This window comes from Mirounga angustirostris, unplaced genomic scaffold, assembly GCF_029215605.1.
Source record: "Mirounga angustirostris isolate CCGP_5_RB_7025 unplaced genomic scaffold, mMirAng1.0.hap1 SCAF_12, whole genome shotgun sequence".
NCBI classification, from domain to species: Eukaryota; Metazoa; Chordata; class Mammalia; order Carnivora; family Phocidae; genus Mirounga; species Mirounga angustirostris.
The window spans coordinates 54,287,926-54,314,532 of record NW_026991720.1 but is presented as its reverse complement, the minus strand read 5'-3'; the positions used below and the strand labels follow the sequence as shown (position 1 = coordinate 54,314,532).

At 39.8% G+C, this 26,607-nt stretch overlaps 1 protein-coding gene across 2 annotated transcripts in view; it reads left to right on the top strand.

The window, feature by feature from the left end:
- Positions 1 to 1,525: 1,525 nt before the first annotated feature.
- ITGB8 (integrin subunit beta 8) overlaps positions 1,526 to 26,607 on the top strand; it is a 78,746-nt gene continuing 53,664 nt past the window's right edge. The window contains exon 1 of one of the 2 annotated variants that reach the window (XM_045864594.3): positions 1,526 to 2,949. In XM_045864594.3, coding sequence (XP_045720550.1) covers positions 2,823 to 2,949 — 127 coding nt within the window. In that variant the 5' untranslated portion in view covers positions 1,526 to 2,822. Of the gene's footprint in view, positions 2,950 to 3,000; positions 3,026 to 26,607 lie in introns of those variants that run through there. The other variant, XM_064575183.1, reaches the window with a different exon arrangement.

The following is a 26,607-nucleotide window of genomic DNA, read 5'->3' as shown; positions in this document are numbered from 1 at the left end:
TTGACTTTTTTTCTTCATTGTAGCACTACCCTGTCTCAATAGTGGCTATGTTCCTTAAGACTGTGAAATAATCTCTGGAAAATACACATGTTCCCCCATTGAAGAGTGACTAATGAGAGCGTGAATATGCTCCTTTTGTGTTCAAATTTAAAGTCTTCCTCCCCAACCCAGCCACTTTCCAGGCTGTTCCTTTAAGACCACCTAAAGCAAAACTAGAACTGTTCAAACTTGGAACCAAAGAAAGAAAAGAGTTAAGAAGCTGAGCTAGATTTAATGATCTGTTTAGAGTACGTTGCCTATAGTGAATTGTGTTTAAAAGTATCAGTTTTTCAGGTTTGGAACATTCATTTGGTCTCTCAAAAGGGCCTGCTTTGTAGATGTAGGGCACTTGTAATTTTCCAGCTGGGTTCTTGCTTTGCTTACCTAATTCTGTGGGTCCCAATGCGCAGTCCACACCTGAAAAGGGGGAGTTTTCAATGTTGTGGCTTATTAACCAGGTACTTTCCATTCACTCAGTTAACAATTAGAAAACAGAAAAAAAAAGAGAGAGAGAAAGAGACAGAGACAGCCTCCTACTTGTTTTTTTACTCCAAATATGGAGATGGAAACTATTAAATAAGAAGGAGGGGAAACTCCCGCATATTTCACCTTGACCTGGCTGGACTGGTCTGATGCCTGTAAGAGGCGGGTGCCCTATGAAAGACTTCGGGCAGGCTGCTAGTGGAAAAATGAGAGGTCAGACTTTACCACAGGGAATCACTCCTGCCCCTAGAGGAAAAAGAAAACCATCACCGTGTCTCAGACTGGAAACAGTGCCTTGTTTTCAATCCGGGGGACTGGGTTCCCTCCCCCGGCCTAGAGTGGTAGTGACAGGATCCCAGGAGGTGCGCGGCTTCTCCGACAGTTGCCCAGCTTAATACCCGCTCCCTCTTTGCGCCTAAATTTCTGAGCTGCAAGCAGGCAGAAACGCCCTCTCTCGTCCTCTCCTTTGCTTCTCTCTCCTGCTTCGCCGCACTTTGTAACTTCTTTGTTCCGTTTATTGGAAAGGTGGCGCTTAAGGTCAAAAGACCCACTGTCACTAGCAAAACCCAGAGCCACCACCAGACCCTGGGAAGAACAAGGCTGTCCCGCCCTGGGTTGAGACTCGGAGAGGAGAAGGAGGCGCGAGAATTTCAGCTAGCAGCTCCGGGTACGGCCTCTGCGGACTGGACCAATTCTCCAAGCGTTGGGGAGATGCCGGACGGTCCTGGGGTGGGGTAAAGGGTGAACTCCCAAATCTACAAGCAAAGTTGGCGGTGTGCACCCGCGGAACGGAGTGTGTTGGGGGCGGGGAGAGGCCCCCATGCGCGGCTTTGTATGCTGCAGCTGCCGGGCAGCGAGTCTCTCCGAACAAAGGAGCGCAGGGTGCCCGGGTGAGAGGCTGGGGTTTGTGCGCAGCTGCCATTAGTCCTGAGCGGGTCTCTGTACGCGCTAGGGGAGCGTTGGGCTGTAGGGATTCGGCGAGGAGGGGGAAAGGGAACAGGGGGAGCGATTCTTGTGGCGCAGCTACGCGTCGGGAGCTCTTGTGAACGGCGGGCATGACAACTATCAGAGCCAAGGGGGAGAAAAAGAGCTGGAGTGAGCAAAACAAAGAGCGAGTGTGGGCCGCGGTGACTTCATGCCTCACCAATGTCCCGCCCACGCTGCTCCGAGCTCTTGCTGCTGCTGCTGCCGCTGCCGCCGCCGGAGCCGCCGCTGCGCCTGCAGGCGGCCGGGGCGAGGCGCTGGGTAGCGTGGGGCGGTTTCCTAGCAACTCGCGGCCCCGAGCGCGCCCGGCTACCCGCACTTCGGGAGCCCCCCTGCCCCGGGGCCGGAGCAGGACCACTGCTCCCCCGCCCCTCGCCAGCCTCGCTTCCCTCGCCTCCTCGCGGGGCGCACCGCAGAGTGCGCCAGCTGCCCGGGTGCTGGACGGCGGGACTCCCGAGCCGCACGCTGGGGGCCAGAAGGACGAGGGCACGAAGCTCCCGCCCCGCGAGGCCGGGCTACCGCACCCTCGCGGAACCTCCCCTCCTGTACTAGCGGCCGTGCGCTCCACTCCCGGCCAAGGGGGAGCTGCTATGCCTCGCTCTGTGTCCGCGGACGCCGGCGGGGACTTCTAGGGTGCTGCCGGAGCCGTTTCCCCCAGCTGCTGGCACCCCGCGCTTCCTCCCTCGCCAGCCAGGACACTGCCGTTTTGACTTTGCCCGTTGCTCAGCTGACGCGGCTGCAAAGCTGTAACTAAGTGGAATTGGCCTCCCTGCCCACCTGTGGAAGAAGCTCGCGCTGATTGATGCGCCATCGACTTTTTTCCCCTTCGGCCTCGCCGGCGTCCCCTCCCACAGATGTAGCATCACCCAGTGATAGTACTTCGGGCTGGTTTTTCCCCCAGGCTTCGGGCTTTGTTTGGGTTTGATTCTGTTTGGCTGTTCACTAAGCTGATTTATGCAGCAGAAGCCCCATCGGCTGGAGAGAAACAAAAGCTCTTTTCTTTGTCCCAGAGCGGGCTGCGCAGCCTTCGCTCGCGTCGCCGCCCCGGGCCATTGACCGTCAGAGGAGGTGCTTCTCGCGGAGACCGCGGGACCCGCTGAGCCGAGCCGGCAGGGCCTCGGGGGCCCTGAGATGCCCAGCGGTGTCCGGGCCAGCGTACCTGCACTGCTTGCTCCGAGCCGCAGGGTCCGCCTGCTGGGCCTGCGGGCAACGTCCTAGCGACACTTGGCCCGCGGGCCCCGAGGTGCGCCCGGGAGTCGCCAGCGCGCAGCCGGATAGCAGCCAGGCGGCGGGCGCGGTGCGGGCTGCTTTGCATTATGTGCCGCTCCGCCCTGGCTTTTTTTACTGCCGCATTTGTCTGCCTGCAAAACTGCCGGCCTGGTCCTGCCCCGGTCCTTCGGGCGGCCTGGGTGTTTTTAGTTGTTCTTGGACTGGGCCAGAGTGGTAAGTTGTTCTGTTTTCTTTTGTTTTCTTCTCTTCCTCAAAGGTCTTGGGCTGTGACGAAGAACATCCTGGCCAGGTAAGTGGCCCAATGTCAGCCTCCAACTGCCCGGAGAACTTCTGAAGGGCGGGTGTGTGGCAGCGTCCTCCATTCAGGCGTCCCGAGGGAGGCCAGGTGTCAAGTATTTCCGCCCCGGAGTGACAGCAATAACTAATTGTACGAGGAGACTATGTGTGTTGCTCCCGGGTTTGGGGGAAGCAGTAACAGAATGGAAGTTTGGAAAAGTGGAAGGTCATATTTACATAAGCCAATTTAGGGGTTCTGCTCCATCCTTGAAGGCATCCTCCTTGAAGGCATCTTTGAGGATGTCCCCCCCCCCCCCCATCTTTCTGCGTGTGGATCCACCTACCACTAGTATTTGATTCAAGGCTGAGGGTACATTGGAATAATGGGAGTGAGTTTTCTGGTTTTGAGCCCATGAAAGAAGAGGATGGCTGTATACAAGTTTCTTCTATCATAGGGCTCAGCTTGAATGAATTAAACACACTTGCAAAATATTCTTTAAGTCACCACTTTTTCAGCTTCAAAAAAAAAAAAAAAAGTCCTATCTAATTAATCCCTCAGTCACATCAAGCCCCTGAGAATAAGACCCTGAGATAGAAACCTAGACCAGGATTGACAGCTTTCAATCCAGGCAAGCCACTTCTATCAGAATTGCCTTGATTTGGAAAGGATACTTCTTTATAATGTATATTGTCCTTATTTTACAAATGAGGACAATATCTCCCATCCTAAATCACAAGAAAAGCTCAGGTCAAATAGTGCATGAAAAGGTGTGTTGGCACTTTTGAATTACGTGCAAATTTAAGGTGGCTGTACTGGATTGTTAGCAAACAGTAAAACGTACAGTAAGTAATAGTAGTAATCATCAATTGCGATGAGTTCTTCTTGGTTTTAAATACAGGCCAAACATTTATTTTTGCCAATACAATGATTACTGCCATTTTTTTCTTTTTTTAAATTGCTTTATCTGTGTTTGGTCATCAAGCCCTTAAATTCTGTTAGCACCTTTCTCTGACCTCTCCTGTTGAAGTAGAGTTGTAATTGTTTTGTAGACTAAAATTTTCTCTTATGCTTTCAATTGATGTGGCATGTTTCTGCCTGAAGCTAATAAAAACGATCAAGTCATAATCTTATAAATACAAGTTTAACATGGAAACATCCAGCTAGTTTCACTCATTTGTGCACATATAGTTGTCTAATGTTTGTTTCAAAGGAGAGTTACCCAGTTATGTGAAATGAGAGCAATTAGAGTAAATTTTTTATCTTGTAGTTATTTTTTGGCTTATATGTTTATTTCAAAATAAGTGAAATTTGAAGGCAAAGGAAATAGTAACATTCATTATCAATTATCTCTTCAGTGGAACTATGCATTGATTGCAGCAGATTTTCCACCGAGTATAATTCTGTCTAGTGTTAATATGTGATGAAGTATTTTTCTAGATTTAGTAAACATGCACACATACACACACAAGAGTAAAGTGACCAAGATTGTGTCAATAGAGTATATTTTGTCCCCAGTACATAGACAAAAAAGTGCTACTTGCCTCTAGAATTTACTACTAATAACAGTACTTTAAAAATATTCATTGAGCTTGTAAAGATCAGTAAAGTTCTCATGTAATAGCATTGTATTTCCATCCAGTGACTATAACTGGTTTTAAGCAAATACTATGAATGGGCTCCCTTGCACCTGCAGTTGTGAAAAGGGAATGCTTATCTGAAATCCGAACAAGGCATCCTTTTCCCAGTCTCTGTCAATATACAAAGGTTTCTGATGTATACTGGTTTGCGTTGCAGTTAAAATCATGCAAAAAACTTAAATTATAGCCAGTACAACTCAGAAAATTAGAGATCAGCATAAACTGTTGCACTTTCATGATACAGCTACAAGTCTCAAATTATATGTCTTCACAGTGCAAATTAGATGCTTAAAGCTGAATAGAAATTTAGGTATCAGTTACAAAAGAAATCTTGTTCCCTTGCTCAGTAGTTTACACCAAGGAAATGTTGAGGGCAATAAAGTCCTCAACACAAGGAACCATAAACTGCGCAACAACATAACTTTGGGTTTAATTTTTGAAGTAGGATTTATAGGTCCCAAATACATAGTGGACTTTTAATAATGAATATATGGTGAGCAAGGGGGATGCTGTTAATAAATCTGACCATTTTTCTGATCTAGAAAAATGTTTTTCAACTTTCCCTGGTGGAAATCACCGACAACTGGAGAAACAATAACAGTATAAAATGGTTAATGAGTAACTGGAAAACACTAAAGAATACTTAGTGGTTAATATTTGAAGAGTTAATGTAGCAACACTATTGTTTCTACATTTGCTCACTTTGAAAGGTTAAAAATCTTTTTTTACCTAAATTTTTATATAGCAATATAAGAGTGACAAATTTCAGAAATTACCATTTATTTTTTAAAAAAGTGTTAACTATTTATTGCAATGAAATTTCACCTTCTGTGCATAATCAACTATTTATTCTTTTAAATAACAATCAGCTAGATTAGCATTGTTTTGTAACCGTAATATTATTTTACCTCAGAACATATTTCATATCACAAGTGTTCTTAGATTTCTTTATGCTTACCTAAAGTAAGAGGATTTTTAAGAGAATCAAGGCTTCATTTTTAGAAGTCCAGTCTTCCAAAATATTTGTACAATAAGCGTCCAAATTAATTCTATCTTAAAGCAACTGAGACACTTTATGATAAAAAAAAAAAAAGTTTGTGCTGTATATGAAACGTCTTTGTGCTGTATATGAAAGCAAAAGAACTGATTATGATTTGGAAAAATTCCTGTGTCCTCAAATAGCTCCTTCACCTGTTAACGAATTATCAGAAATTTCACCATGTAATGGATTTCTTTGGATTAAGTATGGTATTGACAGTAGGTTTCTTTTAATTTTTAACTTTATATTTGGAAATTTTCAAACACATACAGAATTAGAGAAAATGGTATAAGGAATCACCCATCACCAGGCTTCATCAACCATCAACTCAGGGCCAACTTTTTTCATCTCTTCCCCTACTCATTTCATGTCCTTCCCCCAATAAGATTATTTTGAAGCAAATTTCATATCATTTTATCCTAAAATATTTCAGTAAATCACTGGAGGAGACACACTATCATTTGTCTCACAGCATGAATTTTTGAGTTGAAATTTAGGACTACAGGGGTGTTTACTATGCTTAAAGGAAGAAATGCAGAAGTGAGGGAGGAAGCAAAGACAAAGATAGTTTCAACCATTTACTTTTCAATGATTCTGTTATGGCTGCATTAAAAATATTTCTCTTAAAACTATGCATATGTAACAGCTTTTTGGTATGCATGTATATGAAAAAGAAAAAATAGCATGAATAAATCTACTTCCCCAAACGAACGTCAGTTATTTTATCCCAGTGGAATCATAGGTATAACTTGTTTTGGGTTTCAGTTTTAAGAATTGTTCCCCCTGTCTCTGGAATCGTCAGTTTTTCTCCTCTCTACTGGATCATCTATAGCATATGCATACCCATACATGTTGTAATATCTCCTATCTTCTATTTCTCAGTTTCCTTTTTAGCAAAAATCCTTGAAAGAGTTGTCCATTCTTGCTGTCTCCAATTCTCCTCACCTTCTCTTTGAATCCATTGCAGTCAGGCTTGTGTTAATCACCTCTGCAGTTATACCGTCCTGTTAAGATCACAGTGCCCTCCCTATTGCCACAGCGGATAGCCCGTTTATAGTTTTCATCCCGCTGGCCTATCAATGTCAGCAAGTTGACACTGTTGACCACTCTCTTCTTCAAAACACTTCTTTCCTTGACTTCCTGAACCCACATTCTCTTGGTTTAAGCTCCTTCTCTCTCTCTGATGTTGGTTCTTCCTCCTGTCCCAACTCTAAATGTCAAGGTGGCTGAGGACTCAGTCCTCAAACTTTCTTTTCTGGATATATACTGAGTCTTCAGATGGACTAATGCAGTTTTGGGTCTTAAATACCACTTGTATGCTGACAACTCCAGTCCTGACCTCTTCTCTGATCTCCAGAGGGGATAGCAAACTACCTATTGGGCATCTCCACCGTATGTCTAAAGGCAAAATCAACCTAATGTATTCAAAACCAAACATCCAGTTTTCTCCCCCAAGCTTGCTTCTTTCATACTCTTCCTCATCTCACTAAGTGATCAGCCACACTTCCAGTAGTTCAGGGTAACACTTTGGTGGCATCCTTGATTTCTGTTTCTCTCACATTCCACAGTCACTTTACCACCTCCACTGCCACCACTCTGGTCCATGCCATTTTTTGCTTGAACTATTGAATGCCTACTAAACAGTCTTCTCTGCTTCACGGTGCAGCCAGACTTACCTTTTTAAAATGTGCCTCGGATTCTATCACTCCTCCCCTCAGAGCTCTACATGGTTTCTTCTCATCTATCTCAAATTGAAGGCCAAGTCTTTACATGGCTTCCAAGATCCTGATGACTTCCTGACCTCACCTCCTTATTCTCTTTTCCTCTCTCACTCTGTTCCAACAACACTGATCCTTGCTATATCTTGGATGTATGATGCATGATCCTACCTCCAATCTTGAACTCACTATTTCTCTGCCTGGAATGTGTTCCCATGAGATATATTTCTGATTCCCTCTCCCTTAGTTCTTCCAGATGTCTACTCAAATATCCTCTTATCAAAGAGGCCCTCTCTGTCCTCCTTATCAACACTATCTAGTGCCTTACCCTGGATCTTTATATATTTATAGTAGCATCCTTGATATATTATGTATTTGTCTACTGTCTTTCTCTCTTGCTCCCAACCCAGCAACTACATTATAGCTTATAAGGGAAGATACTTTGCTCTCGTTTTAGTTATGGAAATGCCAGTTATGTAAAAGATGCTCAATACATATTTGTTGAATGAATGAAAGAATAAGTACATTTCTTCTCAGTTTTGTCATCACATTGATTCTCTGTTCATTCCAAGACAGGGCTTCATTTATTTTCTCTCAACCTCTCTAATCTTTATAACAAACAGATGAACTGAAGAATCAAGTCCCACTGTATTTATTAGATAATAACAGAACCTTCTTCCAGAAGAAAAATAAAGGTATTTCTATATTTAGTATAAACATGAAAAAATTGCCTAATAAGCCAATTTTGCTGTTAATTTTTTGTCCATTCACATTTGATAAAAGTTGAGTGAATCTTGTAACCTCTTTTTTTTTTTTCTTCGAAGTATACCATATCTTCAAGTGGTAGAAACATATATACAGGACTCTAAAAAGTAGGACTGACCAGAGGTGCCTGGGTGGCTCAGTCGGTTAAGCATCTGCCTTCGGCTCAGGTCATGATCCCAGGGTCCTGGGATCAAGCCCCACATCAGGCTTTCTGCACAGTGGGGAGCCTGCTTCTCCCTCTCTCTGCAGCTCCCTCTGCTTGTTCTCTCTCTGTCTCTTTCTCTCTCTGGCAAATAAATAAATAAAACCTTAAAAAAAAAAGTAGGACTGACCAGGGCACCTGGGTGGCTCAGTCAGTTGAGCATCCAGGTATTGGTTTCAGCTCAGGTCACGATCTCAGGGTCTGGGATGGAGCCCCCTGTTGGGCTCTGTGCTCAAACAGGGAGTCTGCCTGAGGATTCTCTCCCTCTTCCTATGCCCCTCCTCCCCACTTGCTCGCTCTCTCAAATAAACAAATAAATATTTTTTAAAAATTAAGACCGACCAGGTATAAAAGAAATAATTGTACCAGCTGATAATTTTTTCCAATGTATGTTTAAGTTTTAAAGATAAATTATTTATTCATGAACATATACAATTGGTAAGCTAATTAAGCCTTAATTAGACCAAAAACAAAATTAGTTAATAATTTTAATGAACAAAGAGGAGTTGGGAGGTATTATTTAGGAGAGTAAGGGTCATCTTTGAATAGGTTTTAATATAGGCAATAACAAGATAAATACGATAATCAGTTTTCATTCCCATATTTTTATGAGGCATGAGAAATATGATATAGCAACAGTATATTGCCTTTTCAATCTTCCTATTCCCCATTTTGAATGAACCTTCCTCAAAACAAAGTATTTGAGATAACCTGGTCTTTGTTGCTCAACAGTTTAGAGCCTTTTCTGCCACGCCTGTTAAATTTGACCTATCCAGGTATCAACAGTTGGGTGTTAAATTCCTCATTTTGTTCACCACCACCACCACCACCACCCACACAGTCATTTTACTTTTCACTAGCTGGGTGTCAGAGGGTATTGTTTTGATCTAAGTTTCTTTAGACTCTAATAAACAGGAGCCAATCCTCTACAGGGACCATCAGTTTTCTTGAAACGTAATAAACTATTTGCCTTGTTATGTAGTCTTTCTCTTGTCTGTACTTAATAAGCTAAGATGCTCAAAGCATCCCCCTTGAAAACGCCTGTTGTATAGCAGTCTGTAATTTAAATGATGTCTTTTTGCTGCTTTGGTGAGTCTCATTGAGTAACTGCTATAAAAATGGTGTTACTTGTGATATTATTGAATCTTACCTTACCAAACTGACATAAGGAAATAGTCTTTTTATATGTTCATCAAATAACCTAACGATATTCATAACCAACCCTGTACTGTATATGCTTAAGTCCTTCTTGGTCCTCAAAACTAGTCCCTGTTGTAGCCCAAATCTATACATTTAGAGTTTTGCCAGCATGAGAATGCTGAGCCCTATATATCTTCTCCAGTTATGTATGAAATGCATTCTGAAAGCTGTATATTGATTATAAAATAAAAGCAGCCATAGAAAAAATAATATTTTATGATGATTCATATTGTATTTTATTAAATTGAACAATTAAATTACTGAGCTTAAGTAAGTGACCTAATTGTTAATCTCTAAAAATGTCACTTTCCCCATTATATCCTAAAGAAATCATGTAAGTGTGACTTCTATATGTAGTGAAAAGAAAGTATAATGCTCATGTCATGTAACAAACACTTGGGTAGCTCTCATTCTATACAGTTCACTGATCTAACTGATGCACCACATTAATTTAATCTTCATACTAATACTATAAAATAGGTAGAATTATCATCTGTGTTTTAGAGATGACAAAACTGAAGCACAGAGGAGATAACTGGCTCAAAGTCACCTAGCTAGTAAGTAGAAGAGATGAGATTTGAACTCTGTTATGTTGCCTCTTACCTTCTTCAAAAAATTTCTGGATGTTGCTCTAAGTTATACATTCACTGTGACTGTCACATGAAGGAGGACCTTCACACACTCCTGTGGGGATTCCTGAGTCCTACCCTGTAACAATGTTACTGGCACAGAATAACTACAGATGGGAATATGCTGATTTGAGAATTGGGGGCATGATCAAGGCATACCTCCGGTGGAAGCTCCCAAATGCTCTCAGCCCATCTTAAATATACCTCACTATGGTTAGTTTCCTGTCATAGTGAGAATGGAGACAAGACATGTGGCTTTATGGGAGTAACCTGGAATGTAACTGTGCCTCACACAGGATTTCCAATGTGTTACAGATGTGTATGACTTGTGGTTATGAGAGAGAAAGAAAAAGAGACTGATCTACTAAGTATGTGGTTACCTGTTCAGTCAAAAGTGTTCAAAGGGACAAAATCACAGTATATGAGTCAGACTGCTGATCATCATAAGACTTGTGACGTTCCTAGCTGCTTGGAGCTACTCCATTATAGCTTGATACTTTATATTGTTTAATATATTTACATTATTTTGTCTCCATGAATTTTTACTAAAGTAGGTAATTCTTTGGCTGTTAAATATTTGCAGTGATTAGCCATGTTTAGCAGTATTGGTTATTTAGAGCATTTCCAGTATATACTAGGCTGAGGAAATATACTACGATGCTTTCTTCAGGCATAAGTTTTTGCTGTTGATTTTTTTTTTTTTTTGGTAGTTTTATAATTTTATTTGACAGTCAGCAGTTAGTTTTCATCCATACTGACTATAGATTTTTGAAAGCTGTGACAGGTACCTGGGTAACCAGAAATATAGAGCTTATTTAGTGAATCTTCATCTTTATGTGGACAACCAAATACATATTCAGTGTAGGACATTCCTTATTCCTTTGACCCAGAGAGCTCTGTTGAGCCTGGTGTCAATGCACATATCTAGAGTTCCCTTTTCCTTCATGGAAAATTTCCAGGCCCTCTTTGAGTGCCTGAGGGGCATGGTTCTTAAAGTCCATTCCATGGATGCACTTTTGAATGCCCTTAGTGTATTCCCTGGTCACCCTCTCATTAAGGGCATGCCCTTCTTATCCTTGTCACTCTTCTTTGAGGGGGCCATCCAAGGAACACAAGGGATTATGTCCCTTCAGGGAGAAGTTTGATGCTGAGACATCAAAGGCCCTACCCAAGCACTAGGAATACAGTAGAGAGCAAAACAAAATTCCTTCTGTCATGATGCTTACATTCTAATTGAAGAGGATAAATATATGTATTATGCATGTGCTTATGTGTATATATAAACATATGTATGATAAAATATATATTATATATATAAAATATAACATACATATTTTATTACATATGATATGTATATGTCATATATATACACATATGGTAAAAAGAAGAAAAAATAGAGCAGAGTGAGAAATTGTCCTGAGAGAGAGAAAGACTGAGAGAGGCTGTTATTATATATGAGAGTCAGATCAGGCTATTTTAATAAGATGACATTAAATTTTTAATTTTTTCTTTCTACGGTCCACTTAAGGCATTTCACAATCTTTCCTATGGTTCAGCTCCTCTAAAAAGGAGGGGAAAGATATGTTAGGATTTCCAAGTTGATAACAATAATAGGAATTTTCTTCTCTTTTGCTATTAACGGTGATCAAATTCTCACTTATGGCTAGGAAGAGGAGAGATGTAAGGTAGTGAAGGGGTGACAAGATGATAAATAAGTGGGTGAGACTAGGTAAGATGTTTCAAGGAAAATGGAGATTTTTATTTTTTTAACATCAATTCTTTGTCCATAATGGTTTCTCAAGTTTATCTCCTCTTTTTAATACAATGCTGCTAGAGTAGGGAAAGCCTGAAATATCCTTCATTCTATGAGCTTCCTAACTGATCTCCAGCATTTCAAATCTTCGTCCACATTTTTCCTTTCTACTCAGAACCTTCTATGGCTCCCAGTGTCTTCAGGCTGTTCCACATTGCAGACAGATTCCTACCAGAGCATCTCATGCCTAACTCTCTGAATCCTTGTTCATGTCCCATGTCCCATCACACCCACCTATGACCTTCTTAAGGGAGAAACTGCAGGGCACCAGAGTGGTGCAGTTGGTTGAGCAACTGACTTTTGGTTTCAGCTCCTGTCATGATCTCAGGGCCCTGATCTCAGGGTCTTGAGATCCAGCCCTGCATCGGGCTCCACACTCAGCATGGAGTCTGCTTAAGATTCTCTCTCCCTCTTTCCCTGCCCCCCTTCCTCTCTCTCTCTCTCTCTCTCTTAAATAAATAAATAAATCTTAAAAAAAAAAAGGGAGAAAGAGAGAGAAACTTCCTGATGGTTCTGTGTCTCCAATGCCTGGCATACAGTAGGTCCTAATAAACTATTTGAAATAAATGACTCAATGAGTGAGGTGAGGATAATAGTGATTAGCTTAAGGGCGCCTGGGTGGCTCAGATGGTTAAGTGTCTGCCTTCGGCTCAGGTCATGATCTCAGGGTCCTGGGATTGAGTCCCGCATCGGGTTCCCTGCTCAGTGCAGAGTCTGCTTCTCCCTCTCCCCCTGCCACTCCCTCTGTTTGTGCTCTTCTGTCTATCTCTCTGTCAAATAAATAAATAAAATCTTTAAAAAAAATAGTGATTAGCTTAAAATTGGGTATCTAAGCAAATAAGCCTCTTTAGCTCTAATTCTCATTCAAATTTGAACTTGAAGAAATAAAGTTTTCTTTTAAAAGTGAGTTCTACTAGGGCGCCTGGGTGGCTCAGTTGGTTGAGCGACTGCCTTCAGCTCAGGTCATGATCCTGGAGTCCTGGGATCGAGTCCCACATCGGGCTCCCTGCTCAGCAGGGAGTCTGCTTCTCCCTCTGACCCTCCCCCCCTCATGTGCTGTCTCTCTCTCATTCTGTCTCTCAAATAAATAAATAAAATCTTAAAAAAAAAAAAAAAAAAACCTTTAAAAAAATAAATAAATAAAAAATTAAAAAATAAATTAAAAAAAAAAGTGAGTTCTACTATAAAAGTTTTAATGCCATAAAATACACTTGTTTCTGCTTGCTGAGTCCACTCCAGAGAGCAGTTTCTTGGCTTTATAATTACTTGCATTGTTGATAATTAAGTATAAAAAATAATCCTGATCCTCTACCCTCAATCTGTACTTTAAAATTGCTTTCTATTTAGATCATACAAACTGGAATTTATAGTCATTTAACCAAATACTAAAAATGGTATTGAAAACAGACTATTCTAATCCATTTAATCATTATTCATTCATATTTTCTTAAAACATCTATAGCTTTGTGTCAGGCATGGTTCTGGGTTCTGGAGTTAAAAGAATAACAATAGTTAACATTTGTGAAGTATTTTCTGTATGCCAGGTACCCTTCTGTACATATGGTGTAAAAATATATCCTTTAGGGCCCACAACCCTCTGAGGTATGTACTCTGATAATTCCCATTTTATAGTTAAGCAGACTAATTAAAGAGATATTGAATAACTTCTTCTTGAAGAAGTGACTCTACATCCTCAATCATCATTATAGACTGTCTTCTAGGGGTGAGAAGAGTCCCTCCTCTGGCCCTCCCCACAGGCAAGTTATCTATGTTGTAGGACTATTCAGAGTCTTTGGTCCCCTTCTAGATCATCTCCAGAATTCTCTGCCCAAACAGCCCCAAATTACTTTCAAGGCCATCCTTTGGGTAGACTGTGCTACCTGCATGCCAAACTCCAAGAGAGGGGAAGTAAACAGAGCTTGGAAATGCACGCTGGAGTGTCCATGCTGGTAAGTGATAGGCTTCTTGCAATGCAGAATAAAACTAGAAGTAAGAGAGAAATGGAGCAGATCAGGGGCTGGAGGGGTAACACTTTATACAGTGCCAAGTTGCCAGACAGAAATCTAAAGAGTCTGAAATTCTAAATTCAACCTAGCCTTCTAGCATATTATCAGTGTATATTTATCAAGATAAGAAAATAGAATTTATTTTATTTAATGATTTCTTAGTCTGGGTTGTAACTGTTAAATATTTAGTCTTGTTAGGCCCACCACCATTTTTACTCTTGCTCTGGGCCCTAAAGAAGTTAAGGACAGACTTGTCTAGTAATTTATATATTACTCTAGGAAGAGTGACAAACAATGAAAACACCAGTGCTTATTGCATAAGGAAAACTACCTCATGTCAAGGTGTTTTTATTTGTTAGTAATGAAATGCCTTTTGGTAAACTCTAAGATGTGAACAGATAACCCTGAATCCTATTTTCTTGCAAAGAGTGTTACAGGATGAGTCTAGTGTATGCATATTTTTAATTTAGTTTTTCCTTTTTATTTCCCCTATTAATTTAAAATATGTCACAGAAAGGAATATTTTACTGACATGAATTAGCCAAATTTGGTTGAATTATTCAGCTGGCATATATTTAATATCTATAAGTGAATTAACAGGTAAACATTTCCATACTACTTTCATGGATTAAAGGCCTATTTTTCATTTTAAAAATCAATCTTGCGGCACCTGGGTGGCTCAGTCTGTTAAGCGTCTGCCTTCGGCTCAGGTCATGATCCCAGGGTCCTGGGATCGAACCCCGCATCAGGCTCCCTGCTCCGCGGGGTCTGCTTCTCCCTCTCCCACTCCCCCCTGCTTGTGTTCCCTCTCTAGCTGTGTCTCTCTCTGTCAAATAAATAAGTAAAATCTTAAAAAAAAAAATCAATCTTAATGTGACCTCCTATCTGTTCAGAGTAAGTAAATTAGTATAATTTACATATCAAAGAAAAATAATGAAAGTCAAAATGGTTTCCATTGGGATTTTATAATTTAATTAAAACAGTCCTACCTTTCAACAAAAGTACTGGGATCAATTCATGCGAGGAAACTACTAATATTAAACAGATTTATTAAAATTACCTTCCCAGGACGCCTGGGTGGCTCAGTCAGTTAAGCGTCTGCCTTTGGCTCAGGTCATGATCCCAGGCTCCTGGGATGGAGTCCCACAAGTCCCACATTGGGCTACTTGCTCAGCAGGGAGCCTGCTTCTGCTTCTCTCTCTGCCTGCCGCTCCCCCTGCTTATGATCTCTCTCTCTCCCCCTCCCTCTGACAAATAAATAAAATATTTAAAAATAAATAAGTAAATAAAATTACCTTCCCTAAGTTATTTTTTTAGAAGTTCACAACTGGGGCTCCTGGGTGGCTCAGTTGGTTAAGCGACTGCCTTCGGCTCAGGTCATGATCCTGGAGTCCCTGGATTGAGTCCCTGGATCGAGTCCTGCATCGGGCTCCCTGCTCGGCAGGGAGTCTGCTTCTCCCTCTGACCCTCCCCCCTCTCATGTGCTCTCTCTCATTCTCTCTCTCTCAAATAAATAAATAAAATCTTAAAAAAAAAAAAAAGAAGTTCACAACTGAAATTAGTTTAGGAAATAAGAGTAAGATCATTAAATTAGAATTGCAATGTTAAATTATAGTGGTCTTATTGTATATATACTCAAGATGATTTTTAAAAATGCTTTTGAGTGCTTGTTATTTAAAGTATTAAATGTTCATATTTTATTTTTTTTAAGGATTTTATTTATTTATTTATTGGAGAGAGAGAGAAACAGCATGAGAGGGGAGAGGGTCAGAGGGAGCAGGGAGCCTGATACGGGGCTCAATCCCAGGACCCTGGGATCATGAACTGAGCCGAAGGCAGATGCTTAACCAACTGAGCCACCCAGGTGCCCCTAAATGTTCATATTTTAAAACAACATAGAAGGTTTTAAAAAGTGGCCTTTCATGATAACCTTATCAATGAGCCAACAATCATTACTATAGTGGTTTTGGAGAAGTGTTATCTCTCTTTCCCAGGTGTTTTTATTACTTTATTTTACTTTGTTTTTTTTTTTTTTTTAATCAACAAATACTGTTCCATTTGTCAAAGTCAGTCTGTTGCCATTCCAGGTCAGTACTGGTGCAGTTTCATTTAGAAAACTGCCTCTCAAAATCACAGTCCCCAGATTGTATGGAGAAAGGAAAAGTACCTGCCAAGGGCTAGTTCAAGCCAAAGTCCATGAGAGAGACCAAGTTTAGAAGTGGAGGGGAAGTCTGGTAATGAAGGCAGGAAGATAAAAGACAAGAAATGTAGCTGTGAAGAAATAAATGTACCAAATATGTCTTACTAGGTATGTGAGGTGGGCAGTTGCTTTTGGCCAGGGATGTTGTGATGTTTTGCATGGTTTGGGATCAAACTTCCTTTTATGATAGAAAAAATTGCTCTTTCGAGATATGCCGATGGTAAGGTGCAGCCACAGTTGAGGTACTGTTTGTTCCACATACACATATGGTACCAGGGTCCTACCCTTTGAATTGAACCACAAACACTTCCCCAGATACAAGCATTTTTCCTGATTTGAGTGGAGAGCATATATTTAGTAAAATTCCCTAGTAACTGTGACAGATACTGGGTAGAGAAAGGAGCTGGGTGGAAAGCTTCTTCTTATGGAATGAGGGATTACCACTATGCTCCAAAGCAGACTGAGAATATTATGGGGTTGAACAAGGAAAATAGTTAAGAGAAGAATTCAAAATTCTACAAGATTAGGCTGACAGTAGGTACCTTAAGGAATGCCAAACTAGGAAATGTCTTTCCTTATTGCCAGCTTGCTAGGAGGCTAGACTGGCTCTGCCTGGTGGTGTAAGGTATTCACCGACAGCAGTAGAACAAAGAATGGGAGAAAGTTTTCGGGTGTGTAGGAATTGCTGCAGAACTGGCTGTTCTAGTTGGAAACAAAGAACTCACTGTAGCAGAACTGTATTGTTGGCAGAAAAAAAAATGACCTAGCTGGTCTCTTTTTTAGTACAAGGCATACCTCCCAAGGTGTTGCTTTTTTGTCTTTGTGTGCATTTGGTCTGAACTTTTACTGAATTTATTGAATTGAAGACAAGCAGAATGTAATTTGCAAAAGAAAACCCTCTAGAAATGATAGATGGGGCTTAAGTTCCAAGGGAATTCATTTGGAGGATAGTAACACTGAAAAAAACCCTCAAGAAGAGAGTAAGTTTCAGGCCGTCTGAATTTTGGTTAAAAAGGTCCCTTTTGGGAGTGTTTCAGCCATAACCATCTAGAACCAGAGCCTTAAGGTGAGGGCCAACGTAAGACAACCACAGTGCCTAACGTCTGAAGTTGGTAACGGAAACACAACGACTAAATGTTATTAGTACCAGTCTCTAGTTCGGAGGATATAACATGTTTGATGCCTCTTGAAGAATTCAAAGCCACATAATGTCTGGTGACATTTCATGGGACGATGATGGGACGGGAGAGGGGAGGGGGTTTCTGGGCATGTCCTGCGCCTTCCTGAAGGCAGCACAGCACAGCTGGGGAATGAGGCCAGGGCTCCCTGTGACGGTGCACATGGTATTAATATACATGTCCAGGACTAACCCTTGGCTACTTAGAGGTCAGCATAGTATTGACGCCAGAGGGCAATGCTCTCTGAGAACAGGGTCACAGACTAGATTATCTGCTGATAGACTTGATGGGGCAGAAACTGACTTATAGACGTTATAAAAAGTCAGATCTCAGGGGCGCCTGGGTGGCTCAGTCAGTTAAGCGTCTGCCTTCAGCTCAGGTCATGATCCCAGCGTCCTGGAACAGAGCCCCACATCGGACTCCCTGCTCAAGGGAGAGCCTGCTTCTCCCTCTCCCTCTGCGCTCCCCCCACCCCACTCATGTTCTCTATCTCAAATAAATAAATAAAATCCTAAAAAGAAAAAGTCAGATATCACTTTCATGGTTTCATGATCTAGAGGTCCCTCATGAGAATTCCCTACCACAGTTCCTGGCCCCAGGGATTGATAATGGCTCTGCCCTAGGTGGGATTTGGATTGATTTGGATAATTACATGGAATCAGATGAGGCCAAAAACCATGAGCAAGGGCATGAATACATTGTAAAATTTTTGAAAGTGTCTGGGAATAACAAAGATGGGGAGGGTCATATTAAAAAAGAGCTTAGGACTTTGAAAGAATAGAAACTGATACTTTTGGGAGATGGGGAGGTAGAGAGTTAGGGAGAGCCTTACAAGCAGCCAGTGAGAATGAAGAGAAGGCTAAAGCATTGGTTGAAGATTTACCCAAAGAAAGATGAACTCTGATAAAGCTAAGTTCTGATGAAGGAGAAGTAGTAGCTGGACCATCTGGGGACATATGGAGAATATGGAGCAAGGATTTCATAGGACAATACAGACTATAGGTTAGTTCATTATATAGTATCACTATTAAATGTCCTGAATTCACCAATTCTTTGGTGGTTTTATAAGAGAATATCCTTGTTCTTAGGAAGTACACACTAAAGACGATGAGGTAAAACATTATCAACTGATACATATGTATAAAGAAGTACCTAGTCAAATTCCACCCAACGAAATTAAACTGGACAATTATTATTTGAAATAGTTTAAGGTAATTAAAGTATTATAGAAGATTAAATTTCTATCCTATAAGACAGGTGAAAATCTTTTCACTATAATTCAGAATTTTCTTTGTCTGAACCCAAAAGTAAAATGAGTTTTATAAAAGACACTTAAGTATTTAGGATCATCTTTGGCACTGGAGATAGAAGAAACTTTACTATGGAGAATAGAATATAAAATATATTATTAATGTGTACTTTAAGCTGTATTAGTATTATCAGCAATAATAGTATTAATTACTAAGATACTTAATCTTTCATTTGGTATTACTACACACTCCTTTCAATTTTTCATACGGCTGAAGGCTTGCAAGAAGTTCCTGATAGAATATAAAAAATAATTTTTGAATATGAAAAATAATTTTATCATCCAACAAATGAGCTAAATCTATTTGAAGGAGCATTAAAATAATTTACCCCTGGGGGCGCCTGGGTGGCTCAGTCGTTAAGCGTCTGCCTTCGGCTCAGGTCATGATCCCAGGGTCCTGGGATCGAGTCCCGCATCGGGCTCCCCGCTCGGCGGGAAGCCTGCTTCTCCCTCTCCCACTCCCCCTGCTTGTGTTCCTGCTCTCGCTATCTCTCTCTCTGTCAAATAAATAAATAAAATCTTAAAAAAAAAAATAATAATTTACCCCTTGATCTGAATGGAAGTCACGTAAATCAGATAAGTACAGTGTAGGGATAAAAGACTTTAGTTACCCACTAACTGATCTATAAGTATCTGTAAGTCAGGATTTATGTGAGGTGTCATTGGCTTACCTTTTTAAAACCACATGAAGTAATTTAATATTTTTGTATATACTACCAGGAAAGAAATATGTTTCCTCACTGTGCACTCACTGTCCTTTAGGTAACAAAAAATACTCCATCTAAGTTAATTTCCAAAGCTAATTTTAAATAAAATGTATTGATATAATTTACATTAACAAACTGCATCTCTTTAAAGTGCCAATTAGTGGGTTTTGACAGATGTATAGGCCTGTGGAACTACTGCTATAATCAGCATAAAGAACATTTCTATCCTTCAGAAAGCTTGTTTGTGCCTCTAAGCTGACAGTGTTAAAACAAAACAGTGAGGGGCGCCTGGGTGGCTCCGTCGTTAAGCGTCTGCCTTCGGCTCAGGTCATGATCCCGGGGTCCTGGGATCGAGCCCCACATCGGGCTCCCTGTTCCGTGGGAAGCCTGCTTCTCCCTCTCCCACTCCCCCTGCTGTGTTCCCTCTCTCGCTGTGTCACTCTCTGTCAAATAAATAAATAAAATCTTTAAAAAAATAAAATAAAATGTCTTCCATATTATAAATTGTATCTTAAGATATTCCCATAAACTAACAGAACTGTGCAATGCTATTAAGCAAATGTTCTCCACCAATCATGTCCTTTTAACTCAGACTCCATATTTAAAAATTTTTTTAGAGCACATAAAAAGGAGGAGCACTTTCTCTGCTTCATTAGCCAGGAAGCAAAACCCCAGCAAAGTTAAATTATCAAGCCAAGGTCAGAGAATAGGCAGTTATGGACAAGAACAAGTTCCCTGCTTCCCTCTTCCAGATTTGGCTTCCTGGACAGAACTGGAAATTCACAAATGGAAATAGCAACTGCAAACACCATTTCAAGTGCTTCTGCCTAATTAGCATGCAGCCCAGAGCTGTCCCCTGGCAAAGGGTTGGGGAAACACAGTTGTAAAAGGATAAGTTCTCCATTATGCTGAAAAACTGCCAACCAATCTAATTTAGGCACTCAGCACTCAGTGAGATTGTTCAGGCTGGAGCTTCAGTGGTAAAACTCAAAGTTTCCTTGTACATGGAAATAAAATGAATTTTGAAAAGGGCACTGTAGTATTTAGGGAGGTCTTTGGCACTGATGACAGAAAATAATCCTGCTGGGGCAACCTAACATCCTCATCTTGAGAGTGGGACGGATAATAGGAAAAGCAATGACATACTTGAGGCCCATGGGAATTATTATTGAGTCATTACTTAAGGACTAATAATAGTTTAATTAGCAAGAGCTTTAAATCATACTTTGGCATAATTGTCTTTATGTCATTCTCTATTGCATATAGGACATTATTCAAGAGAAAAGTCTTGGTAGTTAGAACTGGGTTCCGACTTGGTCTCTGTACTCACTTGCTGTGTGACTTTAGGATGAGACTTTCCCTAAGCTATAGTTCCCCATCTTTACAGATGCGCATGCTTTCCTCATAGGGTTTTTCTAAACTTCCAGTGAAATAATACATATAAGGTGTTTGGTAGAGGACCCAAGACCAAGTAATCATTTAATAAATATTTATTCTTTTTTATTTTCCCTAATTTATCCTATTGTATATATGGGTTTGCTTTTTGAAGTGGCAGAGTAAAATATAAATACCTTTCTGGTCTTTGAAATCTAATTGCAGGAAAGCCAAATGCTAAATGAACTAAAATTCACTTTGGGTCCTAATTTATTTTTTACTTAGAACAAAATTCTTTACAGTATAAAGTGTTTCTTTGTTTTTCTAATCAAGTACACACCTGCACTATGACTTCAGGTTTAAAAAACGTAATGTAGAAAACGCAATCGTACTATCCTGGGGCATTTCTTTTACATCCTTAACTATGGCATTTGAGGTTTTGACGTGAATAGCGATGTGATTTTTTTTTTTTTTTTTTAAGTGGGAGAAAGGAAATTCATACCTGCCAAGAGTTGGAGAGGAAAATAGGAAGAGCCCCTGGAACTCTAGTATGTTAGATTAAAAACATTATTTAGAGGAACAGAGTGGGAAACCGGTGAATATTTTGGCTTTTATAAAAAGGGAGTGTGCCTCATAAACAGGACAGTTGGAATGTATGGAAAAGTTCCAGTTAAAACAAGACACAAAGCACATGACTAATATTGCTTTTCCAAGTTAGACAAATGCAGCTTTAACCAGAATTTGCCTCAGAGGGGCCTCTGGAGCCCTCCCTGAATTGAGATTTTGATCCTTGTTGAAGTTCCAAGTCTGAAGAAGGAAAGCTATACTGGGAGATGCTGTGCTTTGACCCCATCTTTCTTCCTGAGTTTCTCTCACTTCCTCACAAATTTACCCCAGATGAGTGTCAGAAGACAAACTGATGTGCTCAGGTAAGGGAGCAAATGCAAAACTGAATTTGATCGTCTTCAGGAACAATTCTTGCTATACATAGTTGAAAACCTTCTTGGCCCACCAAGAGAAACTTCACTGTGTAGAAAATAATATCAACTGCAAAGTCATTTTTGAATGCAAACAACAAGTATTCTTTGTACTCTTTCATCTCCTTCCCACACCTAAGAATATATGTCAAAATATGTAAAATAGAAAATATACATAAACATATATGTGTTCATATATAAAATCTAAAAACAGTCACAAATTTCAACCAGATTTCTGCACTGTACCTGTCCTTCAAAACCTGTCAGGCCCTCCTTCATGTGATGAGATTCCTTCATTACTAACTCAGGGCATTCCCTTTCTCCTGACATTTCCTATAACCTTAGCATGGATTGCCTTGTTTATTGTTTTCATTTCTTGTTCGACACCACCAAACTAATGTGCATTTAGGGTGATCTTAGACTTCAGCTCACCTGAGAAGTTCGAATTCATACCGTTGCCCCAGTGTACTTAATAGTGCCCTCTTTCAAATTAAAAAGTGTTCTTATGTAGAGCATAATTTATACAGTTATCCATTGTATGCTGCAATCAGATCTTTTTCAAAGCTAAATTGACTAAAGTGTGTGTAAATGAATCACAAGGAAAGGCTGTGATGTGACCTCACCAGACCAGCCTTCTTGTGATGGCCCATTTCAACACAAATGAGCATCATTTGTGGCTTCACAATGGTTCTTGTAAATTCTATCATGAACAAGAGTTTTGCTTTTTGCCATCCTCGCCCACTTTAACTTCTGACTCATGTTGGGATTGCCCCAAACAGGGCAGGGCAGACAGATGGAATCCGTGTAGCATTGCCCTAACATTTCTTAACCTGCCCAGCATTGCAAGTAGCTTTCCCCCCTGCTTTTGTTCTCTAAAAATCTTTATGCTAGCAGAAAACCCTATTGAACTCATGTGAATTTTTTCTATGTAACAAGGGAGGTTGAAACTTTTCCCTGAAACATAAAGATTACACATAATAAAACCCTAATAAACCTGGTTAATGAGAAGAAAAGATTAGTGTGATTTCATAACATCGGCATTACAAGGAAGTTGTGCTCAGGAAAAACTACTCAACCTTACAGGGATAAAGAACATTTGCTGAATTGAAATTTGATTTAGATCTGGGCAATAAGAAAACAATAAGTGAATTGGTGGCTTTGCATCTGATAATGGTAGCATTAAAAAGTGCTATTTCAATTCAGTATCATTCCCATCACATATTCAGGGTTCTTTAGAAAGAAATTACCCTTGCTTTAAAATAAATCAGTAGAACTGTACACTATCAGAAGACCAAATGTAAAGAAACTTGTCACTATATGTTGGTTTCTGTTTTTTTACATTTGAAAACATCAAGATGAGTTCATCTAGATATGAACTCATCCAGATAGGAGTTCATCCAGTAAGCATAATTATATTTATTGCCTTTTACAATAAATTGGTTTTGGAAATGAAGTTTTTTTTAAAAAAATGTAAATAATCAAGAGCTATAAAAACCTAAGAAATTAGACTGCCAGGTCAGCTTCAACTTAGAATATCATGTATTCATCACAGATTTACTGGGTGTGTACCAGATGCTAGACTTGGATACTGGGGATAGAAAGAAAATATATGTAAGCACCTGTCCTCCAGGAACTGACAGTCTCATAGTCTTATTTTTCCAAGGAAAAACAAAACATATCTCTTCAGAGTGGATGGTCTATGTCATGTAAAGTAATGTTATGCTTAACATTTCTAAAAAAGCATTTATATTAATCCTGCTCAAGTCTTTCTTTTATTATCTTGCAAAACTCAGGTGAATTTTCCTCTTAAATCAGAAACAGTTCTGAGTGGGGCGCCTGGCTGGTTCAGTCCATAGAGCATGCAACTCTTGATCTTGGGGTTGTAAGTTTGAGCCCCACATTGGGTATAGAGAATACTTTTTAAAAAAAGAAACAGTTCTGAGAGACAACCCAGAATGGGGGCAGCAACTCCATGATCCTGTGAGGGGCCAGGACATCTTTACCTTTGCCATTCTTAGCATTGGCTTCCATGCTTAGCCCTTACATTCAGGGCTCAAGATGGCTGCTACTAAACTAGACATCCTTAATAGGGCTGGTACGCTATCCCCAGTTGCTCTGAGTTCTGGCTGTTAATGGCTCACAGCTGCCACATTCTCAGAAAAATGGCCTCCATCAGAGGGAGCCACATCGCTCAGCAATGTGTAAAATTTAACCCCCCCCCCCCCCAACCCTCTCTGTGCTGCCCTCAGTCAATGGCTGACTGATGGGATGGTATAAAAGCCAGACTTCCACTTTGCCCCAAAGTGGGACAACTTTGTGGTATGATTTGTGCTCCGAGTTCTGGGTAGAATCAGGCAGGTTAAGACCAGAATTTGACTGCAACAGTATCTTTGTGCCTTTTCTTTCCTGACCTTACCTCACTTCTCAATAGATTGCTTGCCAAAAGTCTCTATCTCAGGTTCTTCCTTTGGGGAGCTAAGACTTTTTTTTTTTTCCTTATAATGTCTTCATTTCCTCACCCTTTCTTCTGAGCTTCTATATACGTATTGATCATTATCATACCACTGCCTTTTTCTCCAAATATACTTTAAAACTATGAAACCTAATCGCTGGAACAGCTAACAGAGAAGACAAAAAAGAAAGGAATCCTAGTAGTTTTTGGCCAAACATAAATATGGGTGTATGTTTTTTCAAGTGCAAGTAGAGGCAAAATGATTTAGACAAAATGTTTTTTTCCCATAGAGATACTTATTTTCATTTCCATGGCCTGAATGCTTATTTGCTACAAGTTTGAAACAAACAATATGGTAAAAGCAAAGGAGAGAAAAATACTCTAGGTTGGGTGTTGCTGCTAGAGAGTCGTATTTTCTGAATGTATAATTTAGTAGCAAACTGCAAATACTAAAGTGAATTTTTCAACTAATTCTATATGAGCACAGTTGAAATATGCATTTGTTGCATAAAAATTATTTTAGTAAGCTGAAGTTTTGGCATAGATGTATTATTTTAATTCTTTTAATAATATCTGCTTCTTTGTCCATTTCAACAGTAAAATTATGTTTCATAGTCTAAATGCTAAGTAAAAGAGCAAATGGAAAATGTTAATAAAGAATGTGGCTTTGTATTATGTTTATATGAAGTCCAAGGAAAAAAGCAGAAGAAAAAGAAAAATACAAATAGTTGTACTATTATTTCCTTGCTCCCTGTTTTTGCGATACTCCCTCAGTCATCATAATACATCTCTTCTTCAGAGCTTCCCTACTCAGATCTACCTTTTCCAAAGAGCTTCCTATGCTTCTACCTTTTCTCCCTTGCCCCTTTACCTAATCTATCTTAAAATTTAACTGACTTTGGTTTTGTTTCCTGTGCCTGATTTTCAAAGAAGTAGTCCTAACCACCTCTTCCCTCTCTATATATTTGTAGGAGTCTTTATGGAACAGCTCCTCAATCAAAATTTGGAATAACTAGGTAACAGCAAGTGATTAGAACACTAATCTATTGCTTCATTTTTATTTTTACATCAAATGATAGCATGATAAATTTTTGTGCAAAAGAGAGCTTTCAGTAATCAGGTAATGTATTTTGAAGATATCTGTAACAATTACATGGCCGCAATATACAGCTAGAACAAGGGAACTCCAAAGTTATACTCTAAAACTTATTCTTTGTGCTCAATTTGCCTGGTTTTGACTGCTATCAAAGTAAAGTATGTATTCATTGTAAGAGTGTTTACTTTTATCTTTTTGTTAAGGAAGTGGCTTTATATAATTATCCAAGTTTAATTTAATTTGTATAGTAAATGCAGTTAAGGAAATGATACTCTGAAAACAAAATGCATTTCTCTATTCTTCACAAATCATTCTGTCTAGTCCTAACAGGAGAATCCAAAATGACTGATTCTGAATATTAAGGACTACAATCTTTATCAGTTTTCATTGTTCCTTCTTCCAGATAACTTTGGGCATCCTTTAAATTTTGTTGAAATTTTGTGGTGTAGACTTCAGAGCAGAAAAACATTAGAAATATTTCCAAAACTTTCACTTTCTCTGATCACTTGACTTATGGAAATATCCCAATCTAAATGTTGAAACACGGGCTTTTTTAGTTACTATTTTTATTATTATTATTTTTTGGTTTTGGTCCATATTCTTTTTCTTCTTACCTCTATAGATTAAACATTCTCAAAATAATCTGAATAAATGCATCATCTAAAACAAAGAATATCTAAGTGACAGTCATAAATATGTAGTTTCCTGATTTTTGTGTACTTTATCCTATTGATGATAGATATTTATTATACTTTATGACAGACTGTTATAAAGGTCATTTTACATGCGTCAGAAACATTTAATTCTGGGAAATAATTAGAAAAATATTCAGATTAAGTCAAGGTACACATTGAAAAATGTGAACAAAATGAAGGTGTTGTAAGAGTGTCTACCATACCCTAAGTACTGTGCTTGGCATGCTTATGCTTGCTCGTTTCATCTCGTATCAGTATTTTGATATAGGTATAGTTAGCCCTATGTTACAGTGGAAGAAATGGAACCTCAGAGAATTTAGGTAACTAGCCTAAGAACACTTTGCTCTTAAGTAACAGTGCTGTGGAAATTTGGAACTTTATTTCCAGTAACTATTTAGCAATGCTACCTCATCGTGTCTGTTACCTCCAATTGTAATAGGAGTAAAAGTAAGAATCTGAACCCATGCTCAAAGATCAAGGAATAGAATTTTTCAGAATGTACACACTTACAAGATGTTAAATCATTTACTAATTTCTGTCTTGGTAGCACATTTTTTTAATGACATGGGATTGGTGAGGCAGTTAGGACTAAAGGAA